Genomic DNA, 18,341 nt, shown 5'->3' with positions numbered 1-18,341 from the left:
AGAGATTATGACATGCCAACACCCGCCCACCTGAGAGAGGAAACACGGAGCACACGGCCTTTTTTCCTGTGTGGGTGCTCCTGACCCCCCGCTCTCTCTGTTGTGCCTACGTGACCACACGGTAATACCCAAACTATTCTGAAGTGACGTTTGCACTGATTTATGTTTTTTGTATCTCCCCCCCTCATACACCTTTATCGTAAGAGCATCCCTTATCTATGATGGAAGAAAATATGAAGCTGGTTTTAAATTAAATGTCGTTGAAGTGGCAAAAGAAATTGGCAACTGCGCTGCTGCAACAAAATTTGATGTGTCTGAGAAACTGAAGTGAGATTGGAGGAGGCAAGAAGATGTAAAAAAAAAAATTAAGTGTTGTATTTTTGAACGGGCGTATAAGTCGAGGTCTGATTTTTATGACCGATTTTTCGGGTTTCAAGTCCAGACTTATATGTGAGTGTGTACGGTAACTACAGATTCCTTGGCATCAGACTTTGGCCCAGTTTAAGATAACGTCCAGCCTTCCCTTTGTTTGCCATCGTGGGTGTTTTTATTGTAACGTTCTTTATTTTGTAGCACAGACGGTGCTCATCAGACACTCGGCAGGCCATTGTCTGTTGTACCTTGGAAGCCGTGCCCTGGCACCCTGGTTGTTTGGTGGCTGGCGTTCACTGCAGCATTAGTCAAAGTCCAGGAGTTGATACAGCAGGACACGGAGCAGATTAAAGGGTTTGATGGCAGGAAGTGTGGAAGAGCCCCCTGACTTGGCGGTACACACTCGATTACGTTCACTCGGGTACAAAGCTACGTTCTTTGCGTCACTCGCCCTGCAGACGACATGTGGTGGGTCTTCTAGAAGAAGAGAAATATGAATCAGTTAGACAGTCGTGGACGTAACAAGTGAACGATGTCCTCTTAACTGTAAGATCTGCGCACACACTTGTCCACCCCAATACCTTTATGTCCAACACTCTGGCATCGGTGTCACCCAGCGTCTGTCTACCTGCACTCTGAAGCCATGTTGGTGTCTGCAGGAGGACCACAGTGGCCATGATGACCAGTGTCCATTCCAATAAAGCGTGATGATGACTACAACTGAAGTGCAGGTCAACGTCATATTTCTACCTTCACAGTTAACCTCGTCAATAGAAATGACACACTAGATGCCCTCGCCATTATTCTTTAATCTAGCAGGAAGCATACAGGAGGGTAAATAAACGTAGAGATGCGTTTGAGGAAGTGCAGACCACCGCAGTTGACCTGGACAGGTGGGCTGTGCTCCTGGAGACCCCTTCAGCACGGACACACCTTTTCCTGATCATTACCTGCCATTTATTCTTCTCTGTTTCTTTCTAGGTGACCATCAACACAACTATAACCATCTGATGCTCGCCAGTCCAACTCACACCCCTACAAACGGTAAGAAGTGGCATTAAGTCTCACTTTATCTTTCACTCCTTCCTCTTATGAATGTGCCAGAAGGCCGGTATGGATGGGCTTTTCCAATAAGCTCTCGTATGGGCCAAGGGTGGGTTTGCCCCCCATATTATAAAGATGTACACATTGGATTAATTGGAAATTCCAAATCGGCCCCATATTATGGACCAGTGGCTCATCCAGGGTTGCCACCTGCCTCGTGCCCAGTGCTGCCAAGGATAGGCTCTGGTGGGTTTGAGAACGTTATGTTATTTATCTACCTTAATGTTGCCATTAGAGTTGTCCAATTTTTAAAGGTTGGGAGTTTTGAAAGACCTGAAACTCCTCGGGGACCCACACCCCTCTCTTTGACACAAACTCTGTGGGTCCCCCAACCCCTGGGCCTTAAGACATGATGGAGACTCATTGGGGGGGTGGATTTCACCATGAAATGCAGCATGCAGGGGACAGGGCAGAGTGGCGGGCAGGGAGACTGGCGTGAGACCAAGGGGTATGGGGTCAGCCATCATGTGCTGATGAGGTGTGCCAAAGTCAACATTTTGGCACAGATCCAACACTAGCTGGCATACCCTGGCAAGCCTGCTTTCTTTCTTTTGCCTTTAGCTGCCGAGACTGGTCCCAGTGCCCTTTGACCTGCACGATGAACAGCGAGCTCAGTAAAGGGGGGGATGTTCTTAGCGCCATCGCACACGTCACTTGAATTCAGAATTTCATATCTTTGCACGTTTTACTCCCTGCACCCTCGGGCGCTTTTGGTAACTCTGGTGACACGAGCAGCGCACTGAACGTCTTTCCTTTGACTGGAGCTTACGGATTTCAAAATGCTATCTGGCCTGCCGCCAGCCACCTCCCCTCCGTCACGAGGTCATTTCAGGAGTGAATGAAACTCAATTTTAGGGGGCTCATTTGGCTTGCAGCTGCAGTGCATTGTCACAATGCTGCCAGGTCCCATTAAAAAAAATCGGGCAAACGCTGCCGTCGGATAATTGTGTCTGTCAAAACACACACACACACACACACACACTTGTCCTCCTGTGGCCGTTATAAATAAAGCGATGACACAACAGCCTTGTTTACACACGGCCGGCTTTGTAAACGGATAGCGGCCCACCCTCATGGCTGATTAGACAATATGGCACAAGACGGTGATGCCAAAGGTTATGACACACTTTTAATGATGCATTCATAATCGGCCTTCTGAGCAATTTGTTTGAGCACAGAGACCCTGATCACTGGATTTGGGGGGGGGGTCTCTGAGGCTGAGCTGCAGAACAAAGACCCCTCATGTGGGCTCTGACTGGGTCAGACCGGTCAGCATGTCACCACTTACAGTATAGGAGGGTCTGGAGCCCAGCAATGGAAGAGCAACTTTGACGCGCCACACAGATGTCGTATCCTCAAGTTCAGGTGGATGTCTTCCTGACAAGACGACAGTCGATGCACAGGCTCCATGGTTGCCGGTCCTGCTGCAGACTCATCAGAGAGGACAAGCCCACCTTTGGGTGAGTTGCCTTTACTGGTGATGGCCGACGTTGTCTGAATTCTGATTTATTTCAGGGTGACCACCAGACTGACGGCGTGTATCTGAATGTATTGTGGTTAGTGCAGTGGTGGACAGTAGTGACACGTGTCGGCTAGACACGTGACAATACAATGACTACGACTGCTACCACCACCTAAGGCCCCCGTTATGCCACATGCTGTATCTTCTCCTCTCCACAGACTTCTGGATTGTGTCATTCCGCCACGACACATATATTGGGAATGGGTGGCTCAGTGGTTAGAGCTGCCACCTCACCACTATAGGGAACTGGAGCCAAGGTACTAACCAGAAGTTAAATAGGAAAGGGTGAGCCAGTGATGCCACCCCTCCTCACACACACTCACCCCCCATCAGCTCTTCCGGTGGGCACACTTCCTGTGCTGTGCTTTCAGACTGCAGTGTTCCACCATCCGGATTCAGTGTAGCTGATTACAGCAGTGAAGGCCGAGGACTTTGAACAGTTAGAGCAGCGCGAGCCCCCCGGCTTTGGGTACCAGAGACCACTTGTCATGCTAACCCAAGTGGGGACGCACAGCCCCAACCACATTGGCACTAAGTGAACGATGTTTCTGTATTCAGAGGGAATTAAAAACTAGCGGAAGCAACCCCTGCTTCCCTGCCCCTGGCAGCACGTTATCTTTCAAATGCAGATTACATGCAGATTTAAGGCCTTTGATTTACAAATGAAGTCATCTTTGTTTCTGTAATTACAAAAAATCCTTTTCAAAATTTCCACAATTCTTATTGTTTCCGGAGATTAAGTCTTAGCAAATGGAGAGGCTGGCTGGTGTGCCAGTCATACCAGGGGCTCGGCTCACCCACCTCAGTGCTAGGAAGTTCATTTCACTCAAGCGGAGACTGAGTGGCACGACGTGACGCACAGAAATGTCTGCACTGGCAGGCGCTTCCGAAACTCGACACGGACCAAGACCACCCACCTCCTTTATACAGCGTGGAGCAGGGGACCGTGGCGACCAGTAAAGGGCGAGGTGTTGTCTCAGCTCAGAACTGAATTTCCTGGTGAGGGCAGGCAGGTCTGCTCCGCTCAGACTTCCCTGTGCCCAGCTGCAGATTCCATCTCTTCCGGAGAATTCCAAGGTGTTCCAAAGCCACTCGAGACGTTGAACCCCTCCAGCATGTTCTGGGTCTGCCGGAGGGTCTCCACTAAGTGGCACATTCCCAGACCACTTCAACTGGACCCTCTTGATCCACAGGAGCAGCGATTTCACTCTGAGGGGCTCCTGAATCTCTGAGCTTCTCACCTTCACTTCTAGCGCTTGCATTCCTGATCTTATTTTTTTTCCCATGACCATAAGGGAGGACAGGGGTGTGGGTCGGCCTGTAAACTGACTCGGCTGCGGCGTCACCACCATGGACCAATGGAGTGCCCGCAGAACACCTGGCGCCTCTCCAGTCCGCCTGTTGACCCAACGCTCCCTTGTTCTGTCACTCGTAAACAAGAACTCCGGCACTGAGGGCGGTTGATCCCCCTCACCTGAAGAGAGCAATCCACATTTTTGTGAGAGGGGTGAAGACCTCAGTCTTGGAGGTGCTGGTCCTCATCCCAGCTACTTCACCCTTGGTAACAAATCACTCAGGTGCCCGCTGAAGGCGAAGCTCAAAGGCAGAGATCATAAATTGCACCTTAACGGCTTTCATGTTCATCATGCATCCATTGTCTGAGCGCGTTTACTTCAGGACAGCACTGCAAAGGGCACGAGGTGTGAACCAACCCCAGATGGGACAGCAGCGGGTCACAGGTCACAGTCACATGCTAACTCTCGGCCAGGCCAGAAGTGAAAAGGGGTCCATGGACTTGTGAGGCAGACTTTGCCAGTCTGTGTAATCCAAATGTGCTTCTTTAAAGGCACCATGTGGAGGTTCAGGGGTGCCAGTAACCAGCTTACCCAGGATGGCCCAGTGGTCCCCTGCACCAGAGAGACTGTCATGGGTTTTGATTTTCCTCACTGACCGACATTCTTCTTCTCTTGGGGTCTAAGAGGCCATTCTGGTGACACAGGGCCTTTGGTTTTGTGAAGCCTTGGCACTCGTTTTCCTGATACGGTCCTGGTGGTCCATGGCATTTATCTTCTGAGCCATTCTAGTGACACACATTGTTGATTTACTTGGGTGACTCCATTCATCTGTGGACGTCCTGGTGATCCGTCGGTTTACTTTGGTTTTTTAAATTTATTCAGGAGTGCCCACGTGAGCCACCTTGTCTTGATTTCGGGGTTCGGTTCCATCGCCTTTGGGTCCAGGATCGTCTCCACAGACGCACAGTTTCTCTTTTCTGCCTCTGTAGTTATAGGATGACAGACTGAGCACTACAGGACCCCCTGCTGTGGTTTCTAACCGTTTTATGTTTTTTGTCTTTTGCAGAAAAACCTCGGATGAACAGCATTCTTACCTCTGCGACTGAACCCTACGATCTTTCGTTCTCCAGATCATTCCAGAGCCTCTCCCACCTGCCACCGTCCTATGAGTCGGCAGTTAAATCTGACCTAAGTAAATATTCTTCTCTGAAGAGATTAAGTAGGTGTTACTTCATTACATACGTCACACATTTGCTTTCCTACGGTGTGGGCAAAGAGCAGGCATGATGGGCACCATGCAGTGCTCTTCCTGGGTATTGTCATCCTGGACCCGCTGGTGCTGCTCAATCCCAGAAGCAGATCTCAGTGTTTGGTGTTTGTCGATTCTTTCCATTAATAATGGCTCTCATGTCACCTCACAGACGCATTTCATCCTGTCCTGCTGGAAGCCTCCATTGAGCCTTTCCCACCATCCACGTGGGTCGACGCGACGGAACCTTCCAGAGTCCCACCGTCAATACAGGGCTGACTGTTGAGTGCGATTCTGTGCTTATTTGAAACAACAGTGTGCAACGCGTCCAAAAATATCATTTTCATTTATATTTTCTCGCTCAACTGGAGGAAACGGCTCAGTGCCCACCGTAGTCGTCACGTTTGCCAGTGTTGATAGATTATGCTCTACAAAGCGTATCGCACAAGACTGGGAGAGTGCAGAGCCAAGTCAAGTAGGAACAAACACGAGACTTCTCTCTCATCTCAAGATAAATAAGCCAAGACGGCCTGGAGGCCCACGCTTGGCTAAACTCTCCTTATTACGAGGCTGTTGGCAGGATTTGTCTCGCCCGCTGTCATTCCTGATTTGAAATGCCGCACTGCTCATTTCTGGGGCTTCTCCTCAGGTCGGTGATGAGCTGCAAAAGTTCACCACAGACTTTGGAAAGTTTGCAGACCAATCTGGTAAACTGGCCACTGTCAGCAGGGACACAGAGAGTCCAACACCGGGGTAGGATGGCCGTCTGTTTCAAGCCATTCTCAGACACGGGGACCACAGCGAGTCCCCAGTCGGCCAAACCTGCGTGTCCTTAAGAGGACCTGTGGAAAACACACACCATTCCATCTTTATCCGAGTTGTAGTCTAGGAAACTTGGGGAATATTAAGCAGTGACACGCTTGTAGTGGCCTCGCTGTATTTATTGTTCAAAGCGCCAGCCAAGTCCAGTGACTTCTAGAAGGTCTCATGACACTCTATGGCTCCTCTTGAAGTTTGAACTCTGCTGCCCACTGGTGAATTCTCGTCACACTGATGCCGCTTCATTTAGCGGTGCACACAGTGAACTGAAGGCACAATGAGCGCTCAGCCGCGAGCGTAAACGGAGAGCTCTGTCAGTTAACCACGTAGAGCCCACCCGGTCCTCTCTGTGCCACCCTCACCTTTTACCAGCCCAGCGTCGCCACTCGTACCTTCACACGGTTGACCAGATGATGTCACAGGTCGTGAACTCCACTCATCCCACAGTGGCAGCCACCCTAAGCAACAGCACACAGAGAACCTCGGAAATGTCGTCCTAAAAGATACAAACCAAAAGCAGAATTGCCGTGTGTTCTTCTCGCCTGGAATTCAAGTGCAAAACACCTAACAGGGAAAAAGAAAAATTCAAAAAGGAGAGAAATAAGAAATTAAATCTGAAACACAATCATGAAAAAGCGACCCGTCTGAAACCAAGAAAGGCGCCCGTCTGTACCCCGGAGCCTGCTGCCAGCCCTGTGAACTGTACAATAAGTCGACATGGCGAGTGTCACACAGGGTCTTGTCAGTGATGCGTAGACCACCCAGTACTCTGTCACAGTCAAACTCCTGAACGTGCTTCGAGATTCTCAAGCAGTCGCGCTCACTAGAGAGCCGTAGTTTGGAGTCTGTCACGTGGTGTCACTCTTTTAGTGACGTTTCTTATGTGGGAGGATGGCGGCTCACTCAAGACTGTAGTCGCCGTCTGCCCGCACAGAGAAATGAAAACCCCGACAGCCGATGTGGTCTGAAGGCTGCTGGCTGCCCACCTCATCTCTGTGGACCTTGGGATGGCGCTGAGCGCCTCCTGCTGCTCGGATGACTGCCCTCCACCCACAGCTCTGGCTGTCCTTCCTTCAAGTAATAAAGAGCGGCCGGCGACACTCGCATCTGATTCAGCTTCCTGTAGCACTACAACTCCCATCTTTGTTGTCGGACACCAAGCCCCCCGGCCCCTCATCTCTTCTGCTTCTAATTGCTTCATTAGACTTGGGAAAGCAGCAGTGCAGTGGCTGAAAGGTAGGAAAACAAGCGAGTGCACCGAGAAGAGCGTGAGAAAGGTTTCACCTCATTGAGCACCGAGGTCAGCGCCTAATCGAGCTGATTAATTATTCCGAGCCCGCTGCCCCGCATTCCGAACATTTTGCTTCCAGTTAAGCTCATTATTGTTGCTTCCCCCCACCCCTGCGCTGTGCCATCTTAAGCACGGCCAGAACGAGCGCCACTCCAACTATGATCCTCGTGAAGGACGTTCTTGTCAATTTAAGTTGGACAGAAGGAGAGCCGGGTAATGAAATGTGGACCTCAGTCGGCTGGCCTGAAGCGCCTGCTGTCATCTGCTGCAGCGACGGGAGGCTCAGGCCTGCATTTTAATGGGCATTCTGAGGATCAAAAGATGTCATCTTGGGATGGCTGAGGCTTCTGTCCACGACAAAGAAGGCATCAGCAGCGGTGCTTAGGAGTGCAGTCAAAAAAACAGAGTGGTGTGGCTTTACATAAGCATCCCAGTATGCCTTGCATCGATCACACCAGATGCCCACAGTGGCTTTGTGACTTTTGCCCTGTCCAGTGATGGCTGATGGCGTGGACTCGTCTTCATCGGCCTTACGTCTCTGAGATGTCCGGAGGAAGACGCCATGCGTGCTTTGGATGCAGTAGCTTTATTCTCTGGAGATGTCGCTGCTTGTATCTTTGTAAATTTTCAGACGCGTTTTCTTTCACTGTTTCTTCAAACTCCTTTATTCCAGTTGAGCAGTGCAGAAGCCCAGCCTGGCAGCATTTGACAAAAGACAGCAGGCAGGCAGGTGGCCTCTCCCACTCATGCCAGGCCAGCTAACCCAAATGATGTGCACGTCTTCAGGATGTGGACACAGGAAGAACATGCCAGTGCCGCAGAGACCACTCAGATAAATCAGTGCCACGCTGCCGTCGTACGACCCAAGCAGTGCACGTCCCTGCGTTTAGGACTACTTAACGATGGACAGCACAGGTCAGGCTGGGGATGGCAGACATTTCGCATATCATGACAGTGAAGTTCTGTTTCTCAGGGCAGGACCCTGGAGCAGCGACAAGCCCAACCGTTACAAAGACCTCTGGGGGGCTCAGTCCAGCCCAGTGAGTGCCTGTGTGTTCACTGCATGTGCTATGTGGGGACCTCCAGGTTCTTCCCACATCCAGTATCTGTGCAGTGGGCATGCTGGGTGGTGGACTGGCATCCCCACTATTCACGGCTCTGGGGCCTCATCCTCCTGGAGTGGAGTCAAACATGTGTGAGATTTCAGTGTGTCAGCCAGATTGGGTCGTCTGTCCTAAAAACCTGAAACACGTACTGCGCAGCCGTAACACCTGGAGGTTAAGAGAAAACGCGATCAAGACGTGCAGCTTGTTAGGCAGGGAGCCGTCCAGTCTGTCATCAAACAAGGGATCACGAGTGGTCTCCCCTCATATACTGGGATACAAGGATGGAAAAACCGCAAGATAAAGATTATATTTTCATCAACAACAAATCAAATCAGATGAATAATATAATGAACAATTATTATAAAAGTAAAGTTGAATAAATCGGACTCTGCGGCTGCACAAATAAAAAGTAAAGAACCACTTCTGGTTAGCGGAAACGGCCCAAACGTTGACAGAAATCGACGTTTTGTACCCAATACTTGTACTCAAGTTACACACACAATCCCATTAGCAGTATTTTCGGACTCGTGGAGGTCCAACAACAACAACATTTATTTCTGTAGCACATTTTCATACAAACAATGAAGCTCAAAGTGCTTCACATGATGAAGAAAGAGAAAATAAATAATTAAAATTAGGGAACACTAATTAACAGAATAAAAGTAAGGTCCAAAAATACAAAACTCCAGACGGCTGGAGAAAAAAAAAATCTGCAGGGGGTCCGAGGCCACGAGACCACCCAGTCCCCTCTAAGCATTCTACTGAACATAACATAAAAACATCTAAAACATCGAGATTCATCAAAATCTCAGCTTTGTAAACAGCCATCTTTAAATGGTCGCCATTCCAGTGAATTGTGGGAAACATCGCTTAGGTCACAAAGTAGCGGCGCCCCCTGCCCACAAACAGGCTGTAGACGTGTTCACAGGTATAGCAAACGTGTGGCCCACAATGCTTTGCTCGTTTCCCCCCCACTTTCTCTTAAACAGCGCCAGCCTGTGTAGACGCCATCCCAATTATGAATGGATGGACGTTTGTGGACAGTGTGGGTTTATTTTGGCTACTTGACGCACAGTTGCTGCCACACAGAGCCCACCAGGGTCCTACAGGCAGCCTGCCTTTGTATTCCGGACTCGGAGTCGTCACAGAGTATTAAATGTTACAGTATCTCTGTTATATAGTGCCTTTCACATCTGTCTCTGTCTGTCTATACAGTATTACATCAGTAAGGCTCAGGAGAGACCCAAGAGGACGTCAAAGGGGTATAAAGAACGGAGTGACCAGGGGGGCACTGTCTGGCTAACTCATGTGAACTCCAGTGTCGACCATTGTACTCTTAAGAGGTGGCACAAGTGACAGGCCGTGTGTAACTCCTCAGTGACCCCGTCATCTTGATCTGCTGACCACCCGATGAGGGTCACTGACCCCATGCTACCTCCACACCAGGAAACAGCCTGGCAGCACCTGATATTAGAACACGGTCAGTGCCCCCCGCCTGTGGTGCCAGGGGTCGGACTCTCAGCACAGCCTCACATTTCTGCCCCAGGCGAGTGAGTGTAGGGGTGCAGGTTCTCTGTGATGGACGTGCCACACCTGCACTTAGTTAAGCTAAACAGTGCCAGCCCAGGTGGGCAGCATGGCAGGCGGATCAACTCCTAGTTGGGCTCAGGACTGAAGGGATGGCCTTCAATTTGCTGCTGGGGGTTTGCACTCGCAGGGTCCCCCCAGTTTGTCAAGCGTGGTATGAAGAGTCTTTATTAATGAATTATTAATATCACTCAGTTCATTGTTGTTAGTGTTGACTGTTAATATTCTGAAAACATCAAATCTGAAAGACCACACAGTTCTGTGTGTCTGCATCCTGGTTCTTGTCTTGGTAATGTCACATGACGTTCGGGGGGTTACAGAATTATGACCCCCTTCACTCTTTCCTGTCCATTTTTAACTTTGATTTTTGACTGAGTGGGTATGCTAACTGAGACCGTGCCAATGATGGGGGGGGCTGCCACTGGTTAGTTGGAACAGCAGGGATGACATGCCCGACACACGGTGGTTTTGTGATCCAAAATAAATCGGTGGCATCAGGTGAAAGGGGTCCAGAAGTGCCACAGTGGAAAAAACAAGGGTGGACCCCTCACTCCAGCTCTGTGACCGTCCTCTCTGGCTGGAGGAGCGAGCGGCTTCTAGTCACTTTATATGGCGCCTTTCGTAGAGGCACACGAATGTCTTTAGTTTTTAAGTGCAGAGTGATATGATGAAGAGATTCATGGTGCTGGTCAGGGTGCACAGATACAGCGAGCTGCCGCACCCACCTCACAACCCGTCGTCATTGACAGCGCGGGGGCATTCCTCCCTGGTCCTCAGTGGGCACACTGTGGCTGACCATCCTCAAGTCCACTAAGCAGAAACTCAAACTCGCACGTTTAATAGACGGGTAGTCCTGGGTGAAATGGCCCTCTGGGTAAGAGTGTACTTTAGTGGCTGAAGCCCAAACTGCCTGGTGGGCACACTGTGGGCAACAGTCCTCTAGCCCGGGTGAAGGCGCTATATTCAGTACACTTCACCTTCCCACAGACCAGCATGTCACAATAGTGGCTGTCACTTCTGGGACACACTTTGCCCCCAGTGACGCTGAACTGGACCAGGTGGGTGTGAGAACGTCACAGTAAATGCCCCCCACTTCAGCATGTGTCACTTGACTAACTTAGACTGGCCGTGGAGTTACCTCGAGGGGTGCGCAGACCCTCGGCCTCTACATTGTGCAGTTTGTGCCAGGAATGCCCCCGTATGTTGTGCTTTTTACTGCGTGTACCACCACAGTGACAAAATCTGAAAAAGTGTCAGAGCCCCAAGTTGCGAAGACCCACGAACGTGCAGTAAAGTGCGATTCGTCACAACGCTGAGGTGTGGGGGTCCCGGGGGGCTGTTCCGATGCTGGTTCGTGTGCCTCCATTCAGTCCCAGCTGACTGCTCAACTCCCTCCATTTGTCTGATTGTCAGAAAACCAAACCGGCTGGTGGGTTACGAAGCGCGATGTCCCCGTCCTGACGCCTTATTTCCCTGTTTTGCAGGTGACAAAGAGGTGGACGACTATTACACCAGAAAACGGCACCTCCCGGACTTGGCGGCGCGGGGGACCCTCCCGCTGCACATTCTCAAAATGAGTCAAGAGCAGCAAGGCAATCACCGGGAACGGCCGCGCAGAGTGCAGCGGGCCATGTCCCAGGACAGAGTGCTGTCACCGGAAAGAGCCCCGCCGCAGGAGTACGGGACACCTTACGGGGGACGCATCCTCTCGGACGAGCAGCTCCTCTCCGCGGAGCGCTTACACTCCCAAGACCCTCTCCTTTCGCCGGACAAGGTGATGTCACTCAAGCGCTCCGGCTTTCGCGAGAAGTCCATGTCCAGGGCGTTGTCACACACCGACGTGTTCGTGTCCACACCCGTCATGGACCGATACAAGATGACAAAAATGCACTCTCATCCTAGTGCCTCAAACAATTTGTATAACACTTTGAGTATGAACCAGACCGCCTCCAAGCGGCAGGCCTTTGCTTCCAGAAGGACCCACACGGTGGAGCAGCTTCAGTACATCCCAGGACACCACCACCACTACCGCACAGCGAGCAAAACGGAAGTAACTGTGTAAAGACGCTCGGGACACGGCCCGCCTCTGGAACTGTCCCGGCCCGCCGCTGCGCAGTGACCTTGTGTGTGGCCACACGTTGGAACGAACGGACGGATTTGCTTTCGGCACCAGCTTCCCCAGCCTGTCTGACTGCGCCGAACTGTGCAGGAGGGACGGAGACGCCTGTCCTACGAGCGCACGTCACACGGTCTGCCGGCACACAAGGGCTTTGTACAGGGGAGTGAGCGCGTCCCGAGACGAGAAGCGGAACTGCAATAACGGCCGAGAGGTGTCACTCCCAGTTCCAGTATGAGCTTTAGCGATACCTCCGATACTGAACTGGTTTGAGCACTTTTGCCAGTGCCTCTTAAAAACGCCCCATTTCAATAATGAAGTGGCTTTGTGGGTTAATAAGCACAATGAATTCAAACGCTGCTTTGCTCTCTTTTGTAACGGCCAGCCAGCCAGCACGTCTCAGCTGCTTCTTCTGTAAATAGACGAGAGGAGCCGGCGGGGTCGGGACCACCGGCCGACCGCGTGTGCGGGGGAGGGGAAGAAAACCGGCAGAGCTCCTCCAGCTGCTCAAAAACAAAATGCGTCCTTTCTTGGGTTTTTTTTTTTTTGGCAGCCTTACATTTTCTTTTCATTTTTCTTTTATTTCTTTGGCTATTTACTTATTTATTCCTGCTAGATCAGTAGAAAAAGCTGCATTCATTTACATATCAGCAATTATATGATGTAAATAATAGCGTTCGTCCAAGTGGAATAAATAACCGTTGTCTTTATTGTTAAGAACATTGCTGTCACGATGTAACTAAAAATCATTACGCAAATTAAAATATCGTTGTAACTTTCGGCAAGAAGAGGATTAAAACTGTGAACTGTTAGTTGTCTGTATGCTTTGTCTAAAATGCCTTACACGATGTTAGCAGTTAAGCAGTTAACAGTGGCGGCCATTCACTCCGTAGCTCGTTGCGTTCCCGGAGCCTGTGACGTGTCAGAGTAGACCCTCCGGTGGGGTGGGGGAATGAAAATGAAGGGGAACCGCCGACAGAGCAGCAAAACCGATCGCTCAGATAAAAAGCCGACGTCCACTAGAGGGCGACGCCGAGACCACTAAGCAGAAGCGTTAAAGAGAGTCGAGCGTTCAGCAGCACAGCCGGCGGCTGGAAACTTCTGGACAGAAGGACGCCATCGGTGTGGGCCACGCTAAACGAGGACGTAAACGCGATGAATGAACGGAACGTCACTCTGGCAAAAGGGGCGTTGGGTCTGCGAATCTCGTGCTGGTCCACCTACGGCTGTGCCTGCTTTCAGGTTGGATGAGGGCGTGCATTAACAGTAAACGAGAAAGACGAGGAGGACACGCTGAGGACCCTGTTGTAGAGCACCGACTTTCAGATGTGATGCCCGCGACCAGCGATGCCGCCAGCTCCACATTTGCTAATGGAACCCGCTCTATTGCCTTCATTTTTAACGGCCTATCCGAGACCCCCTTTGCACCCGCGCCTTTCATACGTCATGTGAATCTCAATTAAATACCTGAAAAGGAAAAAAAAAAAAGATCAGCCAAACATTCAGAGCGGGGTCTCCAAGTCCAGTGCCGGACCACCACAGGTTTTCATCCTAACCCTTTTCTTGATTCGTCTTCGCCTCCTTGTTTTTTTTTGAGACACGGAAAAGCCAACAGCTGAGCAGCTGACCCGCGTCCACCATACGATATCCGAGGATAAAGAACGGAGAAGGTCTCGGTAAAGGTGGTCTGCTTTTGGTGGCCATTTTAGAAAAAAGAAAATCCGCCATTTTGAAAATGTCTGCCGTGGCAGAACGGGACCAGCGAATAACGGGTTTAATTTAGTTAAGAAACTGTCTGGAGTTTCAGACCCCAACTGAGGTGGTCTTCTCTTGGCTTATTAACAAAGTAATTAAAGTCAATGAAAACGACAGGAAAACAACTTAATTAGCCAATCAAACTGGTCGTTGATTAAGAAGAGGGTTAGAATGAAGACCAGGGCCAGAGCTGGAGATGGTGGTCTCAGTTTTGGAAATGGCGGCCGAGCGAGAATGAGAGCTCGAACAACGTGACCAAACTAATAAGGCGCGTCACGTGACAAATGTTGTGACACACCGGAGCTCCACAGATATGGTGGCTGATTTTTGCCCTTCTGGCACCACCACTCTGTTAGGCTGGCACTGCAGCTGCACATCTTCAGAGTCCTGGGTTCAGATTCTTGCCCAGGGGGTGCCTGTCTGGCATTTCTGCCACGTCCTAAACTCAGTGTGTGTGCCCCCCTGTATGATGCGGTGACTCAGTGCTCCACTTGCACTCCACTGTTGCCAGTTGGCGGTGGGTTCACCCCACCAGATGGCAGTTTATTTTTTGGGGATGAATTTAATTGACTGCAGGACCCCTTCTGTTCTTGGGCCGCATCGCTGATGTTGTTCAGAAACCCAACGGACTGTACAAGCAATAAGCATCCACATCAGTCCCGGCGTTCAATATGGCAGTGCTAGTGACAAGGTGACACTTGTGTGACGACTTGTCAATGTTAGACCTGAGATGGCCCATTCTACTCATCATCATCAGGCTTTGAATGTCTCAAATCATCTCGAGGCTGGAAACTTTCAGCGTGAGCGTCGCACGGCCTAAAGGAGTGAGACAATCAAACGGCCGGCCGGCCCCCCTCGGTGACCCCCAGGGGTTACTGCAGCACTAAGTGCTCAGACGCAGAACTAAAGTCCCTCGACTCGGCAGTTGGGAAGACCAGGCACCGGGATGATGGCCACTATTGATGACCCCATTTCAGGCTGGCCTTACGTGGGGGGATCCCATAAACCAGAGGAGCTCAAACCACAAAACTGGACCCCTCACAGGAGCGGGCAGTCAGCAGATTGGTTTTAGAAGGATAAATGAAAAGTCGTGGTGGACCAAAATCCTCTGACGCGTTACATGAGTTCTGGTCGTAGGGGGTGTCACACTCGCTGACCACTGTTGCCGTCATCGTCCCCTGAGGATGTCATGTTACGTGTCACAATGGCCCTTCTCCAGCACCGCTTCACAATTCCAAAGCTGACAGACGAGCGTCTCTTCCATTTGCGAGGTCCTCAGTGCCCCCCCCCCGTACCTCGTCACACGTGCTGTCATCGCTTGGCGGCCCCTCACTTGCACTCGACTACAACTTGAGACAAAAGTCAGACCTGCTTGTGATGAAGTCACGGGGTATGTCGGACCACGCCAGTGCCCCCCCGACTCACTAAGCTGGAAATCACCAGAAGATTCGTGTTACTCGCCTGGTAAAGCAGTGACACACGAGAGGAGAGGTTTGTTCCCCAGGACCGGCACCCCACCACGTCCAGTAAGGGGGCTGTGGAGCCCCCCAGTGTCCCACGGCTCCCTCTGTGCACCCTGACTTGCCCTGCTGTGTTCGGGTTGTCGGCTCTCACCTCTTGCTGCCCACCTGCTCTCACCAGCGCTGACCCCCCAGTCCTGCTCCTCTGACCCCCCTTTCTTCTTCCATAAAGTCACCTGCTTAGTGTCAGCTGATCAGCTGGAGGAACAAACAAATCACAAAGTCAACGAGTGCACTTCAGTGAAGTAAGCGAATCGAAACCAACGTAGTTCAGTGCCAACCCCCCCCAAAGTCCTCACAAGCGGCCGTGACAAGAGCTCCGCCCACCCAGAGTGACACACGAGACCCTCGTTGGCCTTCTCTGAGCACCATATGGCTTTGTTTGATGGACAGTGAGAGGACCTGTAGAGATTGGGGGGGGGAGGTGTTTTGGAATTGTCCCCACAAGATCAGCAAAAACAGGGGACGTCACTGCCAGCAGAGATCAAAATGATACACCGATCGAGACCCCCGCTTGTCCGTGCCAGGCTCAGGTAACCGCTCCAAGTAAACCGTTTGGCTGCTCTCATCTCGCAGAGTCGGACGTCCCCTCTTTGTAGGACACGACCACGTTGTCACGCTTTGTACCCGGCTGGGGTGACTTTTTATATCCATGACACTTTGAGCGGAGTTGCTTTGTAACAGCAATTAAAAAACGTAACGTAGACACAAAAAAAAAAAACCAAAAGACAACGAGGGGGATGTCCCGGGGTCAGCGGGGGTCGCTGCTGGCCGCCATGTCGGTGACTTTGTTTCTGTAACGTTGGCTGAGCAGCACTCGACTGTCTGTAACTCTCGCCGCTCTCGATGGCCGACCGTGTGAAGCACATCCTGTACGTCTGTAGTGTGTACAGCAGGACCACCAGGACCACCCTACGACACTTTTCTCAGTTAGAACTGTTTATGGATTCAAACCAATAAATTGTTATATAACTGTCAACGTGTGGGCTGGGCTGCCGCTCGGCCGTCTTTGTTTGTCTTCTGTTGTTCTGAGGTGGTCTTTTCATCCGACCCCCACGATGTCCACCTCTGTCCCCATCACAGTGACAGGGGTGGCACTGGCGGACCCCACGCCTGTCAGTGCGCAGCCACACAGCGAGACTGGGAGGGCAGCCGTCCACAGAGGGTCCGTGGCGGTGAGGTGCCCAGCGGGTGAGGCTGCTGCTTCCCAAGAGCACAAGGGAAGGAGTCTGGAAGAAGCGCAACACGTCTACGAGCCGGCGAGGCTGTCACTGCTCTGTCACAAGAGTGTCACATAATGAAATGTCTGCAGCCCCCCACGAACAAAGCCGAGCAGATCATCACGCCTGTGCCCAAGGACAGGTGACGACGGTCATTCGTGCCACTTGACCTATTTGGGGCTCACACAGAGTCAAGACCCCTGCTGCCCCTCACACTGCCACAAAGGCGCAATAAAGGCAGGAGATCCAGACTGGGAGTGAAAGTGTCACCTGAAGTGAGCCGTGTCACCGACGGGGACTGAAATACGGCAAGTGAGGGGCCAGGCCTTCTGAAACAATAAAGATGGCAAAGTATGTGCCATTTGAGTGCCCCCCTGGCAGAACCCCTTCACATGGTGGTGCATCGAGATTAAAATGTGTTGGGCTGCCAGGAAGATGTCCCCCCTCTCAAAGCAGGGACAAGCCACAGGGGGCTCAGCGCTGCTTACTGTCAGCCTCCATTGATGTACCACCATCAGGGTGCCCACCCTTGTCCATCTCCGACATGTCAGACAGAATGCCAAGGTGGCTGGAATGGGCGCAAGTCACAGGATGTCTTTGGGCTGGCAAGACCACCAATGGCAAAGTATCACATAGTGGGCAGAAGTGGGGGGGGGGGGGGGGGGGCACATTCTGCTCTTTGTTGGCCCGGTGACACAAGCACAGTGAAGGGTCTCGCCTCATGTGACACGTCCCCCATACAAATAAATCCTTAATAAAACAAGTCTATCTGCATTGTGACAATGCCACTCAGGGGTGTGACTTTTTATGACAAGGCAAGCAAGAAGCATAAGGACACTCCGCAGCGTTGGGTGTGGTGGTCCAACACGTGTGACAACTGAAATGGCCACCAGGCTCTTCCAGGTAAGTCAACGTCCCCCCCCACACACCCGTCATATAGCACCTTTCAGGGGAGACCACCCTCCTTGGAGTGACTTCCAGGTGGAGGGGTCCGGTCCTGAGCCGTAGCCACTGAGCCCACCCTGCTTGTGGATTTCTGAGAATGGAAACCAACCACTGGGTGCCCATGAGGGCTGCAACACCAGGGTGCCAGCGCCACGCTTTGTCTCTCTGGACCATCAGAAGGCATTGGGTCAGCGCGATGGCCCCCCATGTGTTGGACTGTGGGGGCTGCAAACCCAACCAGAAGGGGGCGTCTGGAGGAGCTGAAGGGGACCCTAATTTCATACCGTGGCGTGCGCGGGGCCTTTGATCTCCACTAATTGGGACTTAGGGGGGCAGGCAGGGTCCTGCAGAGTCATTAAAAAACATCCAGAAACACGAGGGTGACACATATCCTATATAGCGCCTTTTGGGGAGGGTCACCTACCGGACAATCTTTTCCC

General features: G+C 51.5%; 1 protein-coding gene and 1 long non-coding RNA gene across 4 annotated transcripts in view; one reads left to right on the top strand and one right to left on the bottom strand.

Annotated features, from left to right (window-relative positions):
- The window catches only part of LOC114664410 (protein shisa-6), a 202,627-nt gene extending 189,625 nt beyond the window's left edge, over positions 1-13,002 (top strand). The window contains 3 exon segments of the mRNA XM_051936223.1: positions 1,354-1,416; positions 5,360-5,512; positions 11,830-13,002. Coding sequence (XP_051792183.1) covers positions 1,354-1,416; positions 5,360-5,512; positions 11,830-12,407 — 794 coding nt within the window. The 3' untranslated portion in view covers positions 12,408-13,002.
- LOC127530141 (uncharacterized) overlaps positions 1-18,341 on the bottom strand; it is a 56,332-nt gene that overhangs the window by 28,352 nt on the left and 9,639 nt on the right. The window lies entirely within an intron of this gene.

The sequence above is a fragment of the Erpetoichthys calabaricus genome, chromosome 14 (assembly GCF_900747795.2).
Source record: "Erpetoichthys calabaricus chromosome 14, fErpCal1.3, whole genome shotgun sequence".
Classification (NCBI taxonomy): domain Eukaryota; kingdom Metazoa; phylum Chordata; class Cladistia; order Polypteriformes; family Polypteridae; genus Erpetoichthys; species Erpetoichthys calabaricus.
Note: the sequence above shows the minus strand (reverse complement) of the source record. Positions and strands in the feature narration are given on the sequence as shown.